This window comes from Trachurus japonicus, chromosome 9, assembly GCF_045865225.1.
Source record: "Trachurus japonicus isolate A0001 chromosome 9, Traja_1.0".
NCBI lineage: Eukaryota > Metazoa > Chordata > Actinopteri > Carangiformes > Carangidae > Trachurus > Trachurus japonicus.
In genome coordinates this window covers 19,509,458-19,524,310 of record NC_140915.1, presented here as the reverse complement: position 1 = coordinate 19,524,310, position 14,853 = coordinate 19,509,458, and the positions used below count along the sequence as shown (strand labels likewise).

Genomic DNA, 14,853 nt, shown 5'->3' with positions numbered 1-14,853 from the left:
CCTGAGGGATTATGTTAGTTTATAAAAAAATCTGACACATAAATGTATTTAATAATATTTCGGTATTGAACAAAAACCACCAGCAGCGACTATACCTGAGCTTGTCTGAACATTCCTGGCTGGTATTCATCCAACCAGTCCACATGCCAGACCAACAGAGAGCCGTCCATGGGATGAATACTGAACAACATGTCTGCTCCTTTATTCCACTCCTCTAGCAGCACGTCCACCTGGTGCTCCACAGCTGCCAGAGGAAGCTCCACAGCCTCGGGTCCTTGGGGGTCACTTGGCCTGCTACTATTTTCGTCTTCATCGAAGTTATCCTCATCCTCTGGGTCTGGAAGAGAATAAAATGAATAGTGCCAAAGTTTAAATTATGAGAATCAGTGGAAAAAAAGGCAAAGCAGAGTGCAATATGTAGGGGTCAGACCAAATGTTTTTCTCTACCTTCATGGGAGCAATCGTTCTGTTGCTCCAGGCTGCCTCTGAGCTGCTGTAGGAAGACATCCATAGCTAAAGTGAAATGAAGCTCTTTGTTGTTGAGCCAGTGGACAGTAAAAGGACCTCCAGGTTCTTCATCATCCATGCCACTCAGAGAAGAGATGGAGGGCAGTAGAGGAATGTCTGCGATGATACAATAATAGACAATATATGACAGTGATACAGACATTTCAACGTTTAGAAAAGGAACGCGTGAAGTGTAACAGAGATCTACATTACATTAAATTACAGGCATGGAGGACAAACAGATGTGCTGTAGCTAATTAACTTTCATGATTACAAGTGTGGTTTGAGGTGTTCTAACGTAATGAAAGCATAGAAATACAATCCAGGCAGAACTCTCTGGCTCAAGGCCGAAGTAGATTATGCCCTGAATCAGGTCAAATTAAGCTGCCCTACAAAAACACATAGGGGAAACAAAATGAAACAGCCTTACATTCTCCATGAGCAATTTTAATTGAACACAAAATCTCACAAGGATGTTAGTCTTTAAAGCTTCTTTTGTAACTTATTACATCAAAAGCTGTAAAATTGAGAGAGATGAAGCCCTCTTATTATGTTCAAGCAGGGGTAAGTCTATTTAGCCTGTATGGTTTAAGAATGACTGATATGTCGCAATGCTGGAGCTGTTGTACCTTCTCTTTACAAAAGTACGCCATGCCATCTTGTGGCTTTTAATACTTTAATTTTTAATTTAGAGCATTTGTCTATCAACTATCCACAACTAGAGGAGAGAGAAATGAGTGTGTCAAACCTGTGGCCGGGTTGATGCTTGCAGCGATGTGGAAGTGGCAGAGTGCGTTGGCATGAGGCATGTTGCTGTTGCTCCTCTTGTGGTTGAAGTGCCGGCTCTGATGGTGAGGCAGGCCGCCTGTCAGGGAGGGCTGGGGCACATCTCGACTTAAGGAGGAATGCCATGATTCTAGAAAATTCAACTGTAAGGAAAACATTATTTAATAAAGTTAATTAACAAACCATGTGTCACTGTCATGCGTGAGACACCAAAGTTCTCCTCCTAGGCTGTATTGGGGAACAGGTGTTTCTCCTTTGATTTGATGTTTTTGATGTTTAAATTAAATTTTAGTTTTTTTGTTTTGTTTTCCTTTGTGTTTCCAGTAAAGTGTAAAGACTTACGTTTCTACACTTCATATTAACCAATGAAAACAGTCTCATGTGAATGGCATCCATGTAGATTTATTGGGCTTAATTAATGTCAACGGTTTTGCAAGAAATCTCATGCTGTTCTCAGCCTGAGGTAACATTACAAAATGGAAGTTTGAAATAGGTATTGTCCATTTTTTCAGTTTGGAAGGGAGAGAATTACTTCAGACTACAGCCTGGATCATCTAGCACAGTCTACTTTTTTAATGAATAATGCAACACATGTACACTTCCAGACTTTCCTCAAGGCACAGTAGAGAAATTTGCATACCCATTTTTCCTGTAATCTCATGTGCCCTGGGCTCTGTGACAGCCAGTGAGACCAATAACCATTTAAAAGTCCATATTAAAATGGATGTAAGTATTGTGTTTGGTGGTCTACAGTAGCTAGGATGTCAGCAACAATCTGGCTAATGAAAAAACTTAAAGCAGAAGAACCACTGGCACTATTAAATGGGAAAACCAGCAGCGGATGAATGAAACAGAGTCAAAGTTACAATTTTGAGGTGTTCCACAGATTACAGAAAGGAGGTTAATATTATTCACTGATCTCTTGTCTTAAGCCCTCTACAAAGCTTCAAAAAGCATCTTCATGTCTGATAGGCAATTAATTTTCCCTTTTAACTCCACTAGGCCTCAGTTGTATTTCCATCTCTTCCCTCAGCCTCCCTTTGCTCTTTCTGCCTCATCTCTGCAGTTGCCTTATGACATACAGTACTTCAGCAGGGGTGGAAGTATAGAATTCAGGCTTCTTTCTCTGGGTTATTTGTTAAACTTACACAATACACAGGTTGTTACACATAAATTATTATTGTATATATTTTTAAGTTCTATTTTATGATATGATTTGGTTTCCTGCTCTCTTTTTGGATAAATGTTACCAGTCCTTATACAGTATTTAGTGGTATTTACACTTGCCAGTGTACTATTTAGGAACACCTATCTTAAAACAGTGCTGTAGATTTGATTATAAGTGCTGTTAAATTATATAATATGTTGTGACTGTTGACTGTTTCTCAGATTTTGTTCATTGGATTTAAAGAGTTGACTCAATACTGGGAACACTTTATATTATACCAAAGCAATGCAACTACAGCCTCCAAAATGAGCAAGATGTTGAACAGTTAAACTAACAACTATTTTCTACCTTCATGTCTACTGCAGGAATGTCGTTTTAGACTATATTGATTTTACCAAGTTGTATCTAAATTAAATGGCAAATTGAGCGCATTTTATTATCAGCAAAAAGGACATTAGTGTTACTTACTTCCTGTGCCATTTTTCCTGGTGTCTTCCCATTGCAGGTGTGTTTCCTGGTAGGACCAGCACATCTGAGCGTGTCGCTGTGTGGGCCAGGAGCATGGTTGTTATGGAGACCGGACAGGAGGCAGTCACCCGGCAACAGCGTCTCTGCCCAGAGCCGACACACGCTGTCCTTACAGCAGGTGAGCAGAACGTTACACACTGCACCTCTTTAGGAGAGAGGAAGTAAAAGGAGAGACAATGGGAAATTGTTCAGGTTGTGTTATGGGTGGTATTCAACTCGTTTTTCTGTCTGTCTTTCTGTCTCTATTAATTTTGTTAAGTAACAGTGGAGTGGAGTAACACCATTTTGCCAAAAATATTTCTGCATGTTAAATCTGCTGTGAAATGTGTCACATTCAGTCAGAGAACAATTAAAAGGTTACGTAATATTAGCAATGCTGTAATAAAGCACAGCAGAGCCTGCAGCTTTAGTATAGTGTGTGTGCCTGTTAATAGTCCAGAGTGTTTAACCTAATTTCAATCTGCTACCTTTTAAGAGCTCCTTCACTCTTATTCAACTTGCAAAATACAACTGTGTATCAGACAATAATTAATGAACACAAAAAGAGACACTACCTGTCCAGCCAGTGAAACACACCTAAAGAACAGGTTATGCCTTTAACTTTTAACAATTGTTGTGTAACCCGTCCTAAGGCTATGGTCAACTCCTGGAAGGTACAGTAATTGATTTGTTTGTTTGTTAAATTTGCTTTTCTTAATGTTGCTATCAGCTGTGTCAATATATGTTTAGATAAGAATGAACCAAGTAAACAAACCAAACATGGCTGCAGGAAGAGAGCTGTGAAATGTTGCCTTGACAGTGTCTTTACCGTGGCATGTACATGCTGGTCTTTCTCCAAGAGAAGCCAGTAACAGAACGGGGATGGGCCAGGTAAACGAAGGAGAAGGCCAGCTCTCCCTGGACACTGACGCTGGGTTCTGGGGGCGTAAAGAGTCTGGAAACACCTGACTTCCACTTACTGGTGCTGTACCAGACCTTTACTAAGCAGTCATCCTGAAGAGCAGAGACAAACATTGGTTATATTGATTTTGTATTGTGGGATGTGCCATTACAGGTTAAACTTATTATGTTATTTTACAGCTACACTTGAGTTTACAGTGTTTGGCCTCGGCATAGTATATAAAATTGCTAACATGACCTTAACAAGGTAGTTTGCATCAAAGTCTGTACAGGTTTAGCAACTCCTGATAGATGGCACTTACCTGCCCGGCAGTAGCAAAGAACTCCCCATCAGGCGAGAACTTCATTAAACTGAGTGGAGAGGCCGTCCTTCATACAAAAAATATAAATTACAGCATTATCAGTTCTCAACGAATATCAGATATTTATTTTGTGAAGTCAAATGTTTAAGACAGAGTAAAACAAGTTGGAATGAAAATTAAATTAAAGGGACAACGAGGAGTTTCTATTTGGTTATAAAAAAGTCTCACGTTAATGTGGATGAATCTACGCTACCCACACTTGTTAATGGGCCCATTTTCGATAAATATATCGTTTTGTCTCTATCGTTAATTTGTTATTATTAGTGGTGGCGGAGATGCTGGTCGAGCCGACCAACGTTTCCTTACTTTCGGTTTCGTGGCGAGTCATGAGAATAACGCCGCCGAATCGCCGTTTATGGTCAGAACTACGACAGTACGTGATCGTCTTTGAACCCATCAGTCCATCTTGCGCCGGTCAAAGAATTTCACGGTGCGCGCGGAGGCTCATAAATGTAGTGTGTGAAAACGCTTCGCTTTTCCAAAACTCCTTGTTGTCCCTTTAAATATTCAAGGTTATCTTCTGTGCATATTTTGTACTTCTTACTTGCTCTGCCAGATGCACCTCCAGGAAGAATGGGAGTCCCTTATGGACATTTCTGCCTTCTTTTCCTGCTCTTCAGCTTCATCTTTTACTCCATCAACATTAGACCACAACTGGAGGCTACTAGAACCTGTTAAAAGAGTGCTGCCTACAAACATACAAACACAAGTTTATTCTTTGAGGATATACTCTCCCATTGTCTTACATCATATCATGAAAAAGGGTTTTTATTACCAAATGAATAAAATAAAACTCAACACTGTGTTATCTGTGTAACATTAGGTGAGAAATATGTATGCAAGTACCTGTCGGGTGCCAGGCCAGGTTCCGTACCATAGACTGTAGCACAAACTGACCAGTCTTCTGCCATTGGCAGTTCAACTTCTGAACAGAAAGCATAAACAAAACACCAGTGTTAAAAATATGACTGGCTCTGAAAATATTAGTTTCCTTCTATCAGTTCTATTACTCTCAATGAATCAAAAATAATCATACATGGCTCACATGAAAACAGCTTTACTGTTGGGTCCTGTTATGCAGATGTATGCATGAAAATTCTCTGTCATCCAGGTCATGGTTATCAAAGAGAAGTCAACGGAGGGCAAATGGAATTGGTTATAGTTACTTTTAAGATGTTTAATCTCAGGGGCTTCAGCAGTTCTGAGTGACTGGTGGGGAGTCTCGGATGCAGCTTGGCATTTTTGACCTGTGCCATACATACTGAGGAAGACAGCCTCTGCACAGGAAGTCCACAGATAAAGACCAATACTCTCTCATCACCTGATAATCGAGACCTTTGGAAACACTGCTGGCACTGTCTGGATTTTAAAAACTCTGGGAAGTTTGGGCAGGCTGAACCAGACACATCTGGCAACGATGATGCAGACACTTGCTTTGCTTCATAATTTGGTCTTATAACAAATTATAACAAATTCACAAATAACAAGCTGAAGTTACACAAGAAGTGTCCAGGGAGAGGGAAGTCATCCCTGCTTAGTCTGCGGCCCCCGTGACCCGGCCCCTGATAAAGCAGAAGAAGACAAGTGAACGAAGGAAGCTGAAGTTAAATTCTACATTCTAATGCTACAACGGCCAAAATGTTTTTGTTTTTCATAATGACCACACATTGTTCAGTCAGAACTGAACAGAACAGTTCACAGTTGCCCTCTGAGTAACCGTGACGTAGATGACTGAGAATCTTCCCAGACACTTACAACTGCATAACAAGAGCCAACAGTGTAGCTGCTTTCATGTGAGCCACATGTGATGAGGCCCCATGAACGACCGTGATAGCAGGGAAGCACAATATAAAGTAGTACATAGTTTTGCTTAGTACTGTAAGTGTAAAATCTTTCCATTCCAAATTACAGTTCTTGACATAACAAAGCTAAAACTTCCTCAATGATTATAGAGCAGGAATAAACAGATAACAAAGTGTGCATTAGTTATTTCCTGGTGACTTTGTGAAGGGTTTAGAGGACAAATATTCCTATCCATATTAAATGGCAGGAGAGGATTGCCTGAAGAAGAACAGCCTTGTTATTGAGGATGATATGAATGCATGCATGAGCAGACTGTGATTGGAAGATACTCACAGTCACCGATGTATCTTTTTGATGTGGGTGCTGAACAGGCTCAAAGACACACACAATGCTTCCATAGGAAGCTGCAATCTGTCAGCAGAGAAAAGAAGAGGCAATACAATAAATATTAATATGACGTGTTTCCTCATACAGAGAAACAATGTAGTATTATTCAATATATCTTAATACAAATTCTCAACATGCAAAAATACCAACTGCACATTACAGTTTTACACACAGTATTTGTTAGATACAACATTGTTTTGCAACATCATCAACCCTGTGTTTATGACAGTTTATTAGAAAATAATCCTTTTCAATATCCTAATCAGGAGCAAGCAAAATGAATCTATAGTCTAGAGTACAGTCCCTGGACAACAGAGAGATATCTTGAGCTTATAACAAGCCGGTGTTGAGTCAACGTTGTCTTGTCAACATACAGTAATCTTGTCTACTGTATGCAAGCCTCACATCAGATCATTGTTTGAGGCCACGTGCTCAGGTGCTTTCCATGGAAGTCACAGTCACAATGTTAAACAGAGTGAATGGGTGAAATCTCTATGGCAGTGAACACAAATAACAAGGTCCAGGTCTAAGATAATACAGGCTGTGTATGTCACTAGTTGGGTAAATAATATGCCGACTGTCAGTGAATGAATTCCACGGAGGAGTGACTTGCACACTCACAGGAGCAAATGTGCATTTATAAAGGAGCACATACACAAGGACAATTACATAGAAATCACAGTTCAGATAAACAAAAATACATGAGTTCCTAGGTAATAGGGATTCAATAACAACATATTTCACTTTTAATTACATTCTTGTAGAGATTAAACTGTAACTCACTTATGCTGTTTAAGAACTAACAATACACTGTACATTTGGTCCAAGGGATAAAATCAGTCAATAAAGTAAAACAAATAAAATACAAATAAAATCAGTGATCAGTAGTTATAATGATACATAAAAATAACTAGGAGCAGCCTGCTTTTTAGCTAACAAACTATAATGCTTGCTGTTTTTAAAGGTCGATTTAAATGCCCCTGCTTTCTGGTTTTGATTGAAAGTTGCTGCCTGTCCCGTTTCTATGGTGTTACTCTGCATGCATTTGTTTTGAAGAGATATGACTTGGAACAAGCCATGGATAATAAAAAACAGGCATTCAAATTGTGAAGATATCAAAAGCAGTGTTCAAACAATGCAATTACTTTCTTTTTTTTTTCATGCTCTAAATGAAAATATTTGTCTTATTGAACCAATAACAAGTACTGTAGAGCCAAATCTTGTAGAGCACAAAGTAATGTAGGTCAGAGGCCAATTGCAAGTTTCTATTCTCAGTGATGGTGTTGCTTGTACTAATTTGAATATTATCTGAAAACAATGTGGTTTTCTTTGATTATAACTTATTATTACACCTTAGATATAATGAGTTTGAAAATAAATGAGCCATGGCAGTGGGTCATTCATGCTTACAACATGCATCAGAAGTGGTACGACACAAATTATGAGCACATGGCATGTGTGTTCAACAGTGTTGTGTAGAATAGCATTGCAAATATCAGCATGGAGAGGGAAGCATACCGACTGAGCATGCTTAAAAAGATGCTGGACCATGCTGGAGGCATGTGAGGTTAGATCTGGCCTAAGTGAATTGGATTAAACATCACATGAGAGGAGTGGTGAAGGATTGGGTGAAATTTTTCTCTTTTTTTTTCATTTGATTTAAACCAGGCGCGTCTGTTGTTTTAACAATGCCACCACCATCCCAATTAGAAAATAGATGCGGATTACAGTGATGGTCTGGCTATCATTATTTCTGCCTTTCATATTTTTATGAAGTAATGTGTCAAGTTCACACAGATGAAGAGAAGCTGGAGTTCTCTTTTATGTATTTTAATGCTGCATTGTTGCTCTGTAGGTAATTGGAATCATGAATACTGTGACTATAGTGGTAATATAAGTTGGACCGTTTTTTTTTTTTAAAAGCGTGAATGTGGAGATAAACATTAGCAGTCTGTGGCAATTCAATCATTTTGGGGTCTTAAACTGAAAGTTCAAATTTTAGAAATCATTGCCACTGAGACTAAAGTATCTAAGGATTAAAACTTAAAAGAAACAGCTGCTTCATACTGAACATGTTTGCAAAAAGATACTACAATGTTAAGTTTTCACTGACAAACTATGCTGAGATTCAACACAAACATTTTCAGCTTCACAGATTCACAGTTTACGAACATCATTCTTGCTCCTTAAGACATTTGCAACTAGATCAGTGCCTGTTCTAAGTACAAAACTTAAACAAGTCTACTAGCAGCCTTCCCAGAAAAAGAAAAAACCCATCCATTTCCAGATCCAGTTCTTCTACTATTAAAACTAATCAAACTAATTAAATGAGTCTCCCGGCAAATGGGAGCTGTACAAAATAAAACCTTGTCATTGTCTCTGAGCTGCAGTTAGAATTGGGAACTATAAATAACTACACATTTCCACAAATACTTTTTCCTCACAGAAAACGGTCTCAGATGCAAATTACGTACAATCACATCACAACAGTTGTTGTTTGTGACAAAACTTTAAACCATTTTGTGGTCATTAAAAGGGATTATCTGTGGCGTTACATCAGCATATGAGCCTGTGAACCACTATATGTTTTACTGGCTGATTATTTTTCCCTCATTTGGAGTTGATGACAGCACCCTCATTTGAGTTCATTTAAACAGCCTTTGATGTTGCAAACAAATGCCTTTCCTGAAAGCATAAGCTGCCAACACTTCATAAGAGTGCAACAGAGCGTATGCCTTGCAAAACAGTCAAAGTTAATCTACAACAGAATCAAAGGAAGTGTGCATCATAGTACAAAAACACTTTTATAGCCCTCTGCTTTTTCTCTCTTAATTTGGGTCAGGTGGTTTATTTTACAACATGAAAGTAAAGTTATAGTCATTTGTTTCTCTGATCTTCCATTTTTGCCATTTTGACTGGTGTCAAACTAGGGTACGGACTGTTTTGTATTACTCAAACCCTTAAAAGTTTGTAGCAAATTATTTTCCATTTATTTACCCATAGTACAATAATGACTTTCAAATACAACAAGGTAAAGAAACAAAATGTACCCTGGGACTTTATGAGTATATCCAAATAAATATTTATTTAAACTGAAATACTGTATGTACCCAATAAAACTGTATGGGATATTAGGAACATCCAGGAATATCAGTTTGCACATCAACCTGAGGACCCAATAGGACAAAGTGCCACTCCATTACTCTTACCTGTCCACCCTGCAGTGAGCAGTCAACACAGCCGACCTGAATGTTGCCATGTTTGGCCCCTGGGATGATCTGCAGTCGTTCAAAGTCACTGCCCAAAATCACCACGTCACACCCTGACGCATAGGCCTATCAAGAGACAAGGAGAAATAAGGGCAGACAACAAGAAGATGATACTCAGATCCGTCCAGAGAGAATTGCATGAAAGGTCACATGAACTGCACTTGAGCCGGAGCCAGTGTCACAGCCTAAAACATGCCACCATATGACGGCTCTGGAGTACAGGCGGATAAGATTAGAATTCTACACTCTATTTCTGTGGTTCTCACAAGAGGAGCTTCACATGAGCTGTGATTCACTGTGACTGTGTCTCTATCACAGGAGGGCAGAACGACAGAAACATTTCCCCTATTGATCCACTCTCTAAATTGCAAAAGACTAGCAGTCAGAGGTTCAGACGCGCAGCAAATTCTTAATCCCCAAGAAATAACTTTGGGATGCAGTGGAGGGACATCCTTGTGAACTGCTGAATACGGTGTAAATTATACAGTTGTAATGTGACTAACAAAAAGACATAGCCCAGTTAGTTCTCAACAGTTTGAAGTCACAGCTGCCAGAATAACAAGGTTGGTGTCTGTGACACCCACACTACAGTATATGCTAGCAAATGATTTAATGCTCTGCTTTTGGTGTCTTAGCTTACGACTACTCTCAGTTAGATGAGCCGAGCAAGTGGGGGTTATAGCTGTGAAGTGGTGAAATGACTACGGCTAAATTAGGGGGTGCCTAATTCATATGGCGCTGTCCATAGTACTGAAACAGAGTAGAAAAAAATTTATAAAACTATAGGATAGATTGATGCTTTTTGTGCTAGATCAGAAGGTAAACAAAAGGGAAATTAAGGGAAGGTCAATGAGACAGAGAACTGCAAGTCATTAACACTTGTCAACATATCATCATATACATTAATAAATTATTCTTTATTAATAATTATTAATTAATTAAGTTTTAACAGCCAGGTGTTTTGTCCAAAGGGATCTTGATGTAGATGTGGATCTTTTACACATTCCTTGACTTCCTCTAGTCCCTGACCGAAGGAGGACAGCACCCTCTCAGGATTACAAATTAAGCATAAAATAGTACATAACACACTGCTGATACAGAACACTGTTTTTGGCTACGCATGCAAATCCACTGCATAAAGTCAGGCTGATATTTCTAAAACTTCGTAGGAGCTCGACTTACTGTAGCTTTGGCTCCTCAGAGTAACAATGCCATTAGTTAAGCCTTGACAGCGTACTCCTGCTCTACATGCTACATTTTCTTTTCTTTTTTTTTTAAAAACAGCTCAGTGAACAGAAATCTCTTCAGCTCAGTTTAACCACCCCCTGAGAATCATGGCTCCTAAATGGCAAGGAGGAAAATATTTCCAGAGCTTGAAATATCTTACCGTGAATGGCACATTGTTGATGTTCCCTACAGAGAAACAATTGTCCCCTGGGTTGACAGCCCCTGTGAGGACCTGATGGAGATTCATGACTCTTGTTTATAGTCTCCTTGTGCTCCTTCCTCCTCTCTCCTTTCTCATAACACCATCCCACTCCAGGTGAGAATCGCGGAAAATCATGAGAGGGACGTGCTTGTCTTCATCTGTAGTCTGTAATTTCACTTCAGTGTCTTTAGTGGCAAGCTGCAAAGGAGAGATACAAACAAAGATGTAAACAGAGAATGTTTTGCTTCAGTCAACTGTCAGGCCTAGGGCATTAGTGACTCCAAGATATTGACTATAAGCTGATTAAACACTCAACACTGTCATCAAGGATGAAATAGATGATCTCCAAATTGATGATCACATTGGCCATACAGGACATCAAGTGTTCTTAAACTGCACAAGTCAAAAACTGCATGAAATTAGTCTCACCATAGGGGCTTGTTGCATAAAAACACACAGATAGTATTGTAAGAGGACCCACTGTAAATGAGCATTAGGGCTATTTTTCATACATACAGGTTAAAAAAAACATAGCCTACTGGTGTAAAAGCCCATTTGATCCTGGTGGCCCATCACTTCCTTTGAAATGCATGCCATTTAAATAGGTGTGTCAGTATAAGAGACTGTCATTGAGTTTCTTGTTAGCCTAAATAGGAACTGGAATGACCACTAGACTGTCAAATATGTTGGAGCACTTCTTCAGAGCCTTAAGACATGGAACCACAGACAAGCAAGGTGATGGTATAATGTGCCAGCTGATGCTGCACAAATACTGTGTCACATTATCACTGGAGAGCAAGACTTTCGGCAATATAGAATACCTTTGTGTTACTGTGTACTGTATTTCACCTTTGTATGCTGGACGCAAAGCCTTTTGAACAGAATACACATAATTAAAAAGGTGTGACGCAGGTGTCAGGGAGTCAAGCAGGTTACCACAGTGCAGGCTTACACCTTACAACAACACTGAAGGTCCTGTTATTCCACATTGTATTGTGTTAATTTACAGTGATAAGAGAACGAAATTCAACCCTTTGGAATTAGTTGCATTGATGTACAACATTTGTCTCATGTCCAGGTATTAATCCAAGTTACACTAATAAAGGAACACAATCTATTTTGACTACATAATACTACACACAAACCCTTGTTGTTCTTGTCCATATTGAACACATTCACACAGTGTAGATTGGTAAAAGGGTGAATAACACAAACCAAAGCAAATTGAAGTGAGTAGTGATCCTAAGACTCCACACAGAAGAAACATCTGCTAAAATGAACGATGCCTCAAAAAAGATCACAGAAGACTTACAATAATGAATTGTTGATTTGCATAAAACTGGAAAGGGTAATCAAATCATCACAAGTTTGCATATTCATCAGTCTGCTCAGTCGTGTAGCGATGAATGAACCTGGACCTAACAGCTTAGGCTTAAAAGAAACTTGTAGCTGGTTTTTGTTCTTGATCCTGTACAAATGACGGTGTATAAAATGGAGCATGTTGTTCATGCAGGGACCCCATGTCTCCCATTCTCAAAAAAAGAGGAAAAAAGCATCACTGCGCATTGCAACTGAGGTTTGTCAAAGTGTAGCGACTTAACACTCCATAACACCATTAGGAAAATGCTGTGCAGTGAGTCTGAGTCTGAGATGAATTGTCTGGGAAGTAGCCTATGTTCAGCACTACATAGCGAACAACAACTAGGCTACTGCATATCATCATTAAAACATCATCTCAAAGATGAAGTATGATGAAAGGACAGTCATGGCTTGGTGCTTTACTGCCCCTGGGCGCACAATGCCAGGGTGGCTGTCCACCTGCTGAAACATCAAAATCAAAATATATAAAATGACTTCGGATGACTTTGAAGAAAATCCACCTTTTAGAGTCATCATAAGAGTTGAAACCTCAACTCAGTGCTGTGAGATCACATAAAGAGAAGCTTTAACACCAGGCTGCAACCGATTTAAGGAAGAATGAGTCAAAAAATGTTCTCCAAACATTGTGCAAGTCTGATCACCAGGCAGCTACTGGGTTCTTGTATGAGACAATCGCTGCCAAAGGAGGTTTAACTGGTTATTTAAATCCAAGGGTTCACTTACTTACCAACAGCACAGTGAGAGTTCAATAACTATCAAAAGATATACAAATATGTGATTGCCTGTGCTATTACTTTAACACAGTCTGCTTTAAAACAGGGAACTCCATAGGTTTTGTTTGCTTTTTTCTAGACAGTGTCTCTTACACCCTGTGCCAACTAAACTTTGCTGCAGACACAAGTAGGGTCAACTCAACTGAACCAATCTATGTCACATGTCTAACAACTTTGCTGGACGCTAGGTTACCAACTGCTTATCATAGCCGTTAGCAACCCATTAGAGCCAGTTAGTAAAGACACTGTCATTTTAACGTAACAACAACAACAACACAGGACACATCCTATCAGTGAGAGGGAATCGAGCCCGTGAGTGTCAATAACGTTAAGGCCTGCAAAATATAACGCAAAGGGGCAGCAGTAAGTGACGTTATTTTAAAACTGGAAGAGAAATAAAATGAATACACAATGTTTCCTGTGCTGTGGCAACTCACGTGATAACGTTTCACACGCCAACGCAGTGAGATCCAGTTGACACATCTGACTGACTGACGTTGTGTCAGCCAGCCCGATTAAACATTAGTCTACATGCTACTGGGGAAACACTACATGAATTAGCAAACCTGCTTTTAAAGTCCCCCGTCGGGACATGACGCTAACTGAGCTGTCAAGTTTAGCTAATCAATCCAAGCAGTTTGTGACACAAACACCGTAAAACGACCCCACTGTTTGAGAAACCGATTAGTCACTCACCGTGTACTGCCTCTGTGAAACATTTCCTGTAGGTATGGTGTAAACAGTCCCCCTCTTTAAGTTGCCTTTTGTTCATCAATGCAGCTGTCTAACGTTAAATGTTACGGTTTCGGTCTCCTCAGTTAGCTAGCGTTAGCCTGTGCTAGCTTGTGAGGCTGTTTTAGCCAGCGAGCTCCTGAACTGGAAAGCTTAGCTGTAGCTCACTTCTGGTTCATATATCCTGACCTCCGACAGTCGCTGCTTACCAAAGACGAGTCTTTGTTTACCTCTCAAAATGCTAACCGCAAGAAGGAGCCAACCTCTCCCCAAGGTTAACAAATAAGACGCTTCCAAAGAGGGAGCTTTTCCTTATGTTGAAGATGTGTCATGATAATGACTGTTTCGCTGCAATGCATTGTGGTCCTTGTAGTTGACAGTTGCGCGAGGGTGGCCTACAGTGGAAGTAGTGGAAGTCTAAAATAAGTTTTCTGTGAAGAAGTTTTTAAGTAAAATAATCAATACAATGGATTAAAATGTATTTTTATTTCTGTTTTCGATTTTTAGCATTTTAATGATGTATGTATTTATGCCTCTGTAGAGCACTTGCCTGGTATATGAATTGTGCTAGCTATATAAATAAATTTGCCTTGCTTGCCTTACATCTGACAAAATCCAACATGAGTAAAAGAATACACAAGAATAATGACAGTTAATTTTAAGCAGCTTAAAATAGTAGTTCTTAGAAATATGACCAACAGAGTTTGTATTATATTGTTGTTATAAATTGTGGTATGATATATGGGAGAAATATAAAGTTCATGTACTACAATCCAACATCAGACACATAGCTGAAGGTGACAATGGCTAAAATGAGATAGAAACAGGC

General features: G+C 39.4%; 1 protein-coding gene across 1 annotated transcript in view; it reads right to left on the bottom strand.

Annotated features, from left to right (window-relative positions):
- The window catches only part of dmxl1 (Dmx like 1), a 48,947-nt gene extending 34,581 nt beyond the window's left edge, over positions 1–14,366 (bottom strand). Inside the window, exons 1-12 of the mRNA XM_085786406.1 lie at positions 13,989–14,366; positions 11,098–11,337; positions 9,651–9,776; positions 6,388–6,465; positions 5,098–5,176; positions 4,796–4,940; positions 4,192–4,258; positions 3,798–3,982; positions 2,930–3,134; positions 1,256–1,436; positions 448–624; positions 96–337 (exon numbers count right to left, since the gene is read on the bottom strand). Of these exons, the coding sequence (XP_085642532.1) occupies positions 96–337; positions 448–624; positions 1,256–1,436; positions 2,930–3,134; positions 3,798–3,982; positions 4,192–4,258; positions 4,796–4,940; positions 5,098–5,176; positions 6,388–6,465; positions 9,651–9,776; positions 11,098–11,184 (1,572 nt within the window). The 5' untranslated portion in view covers positions 11,185–11,337; positions 13,989–14,366. The remainder of the gene's footprint in view (positions 1–95; positions 338–447; positions 625–1,255; positions 1,437–2,929; positions 3,135–3,797; positions 3,983–4,191; positions 4,259–4,795; positions 4,941–5,097; positions 5,177–6,387; positions 6,466–9,650; positions 9,777–11,097; positions 11,338–13,988) is intronic.
- Positions 14,367–14,853: the final 487 nt, after the last annotated feature.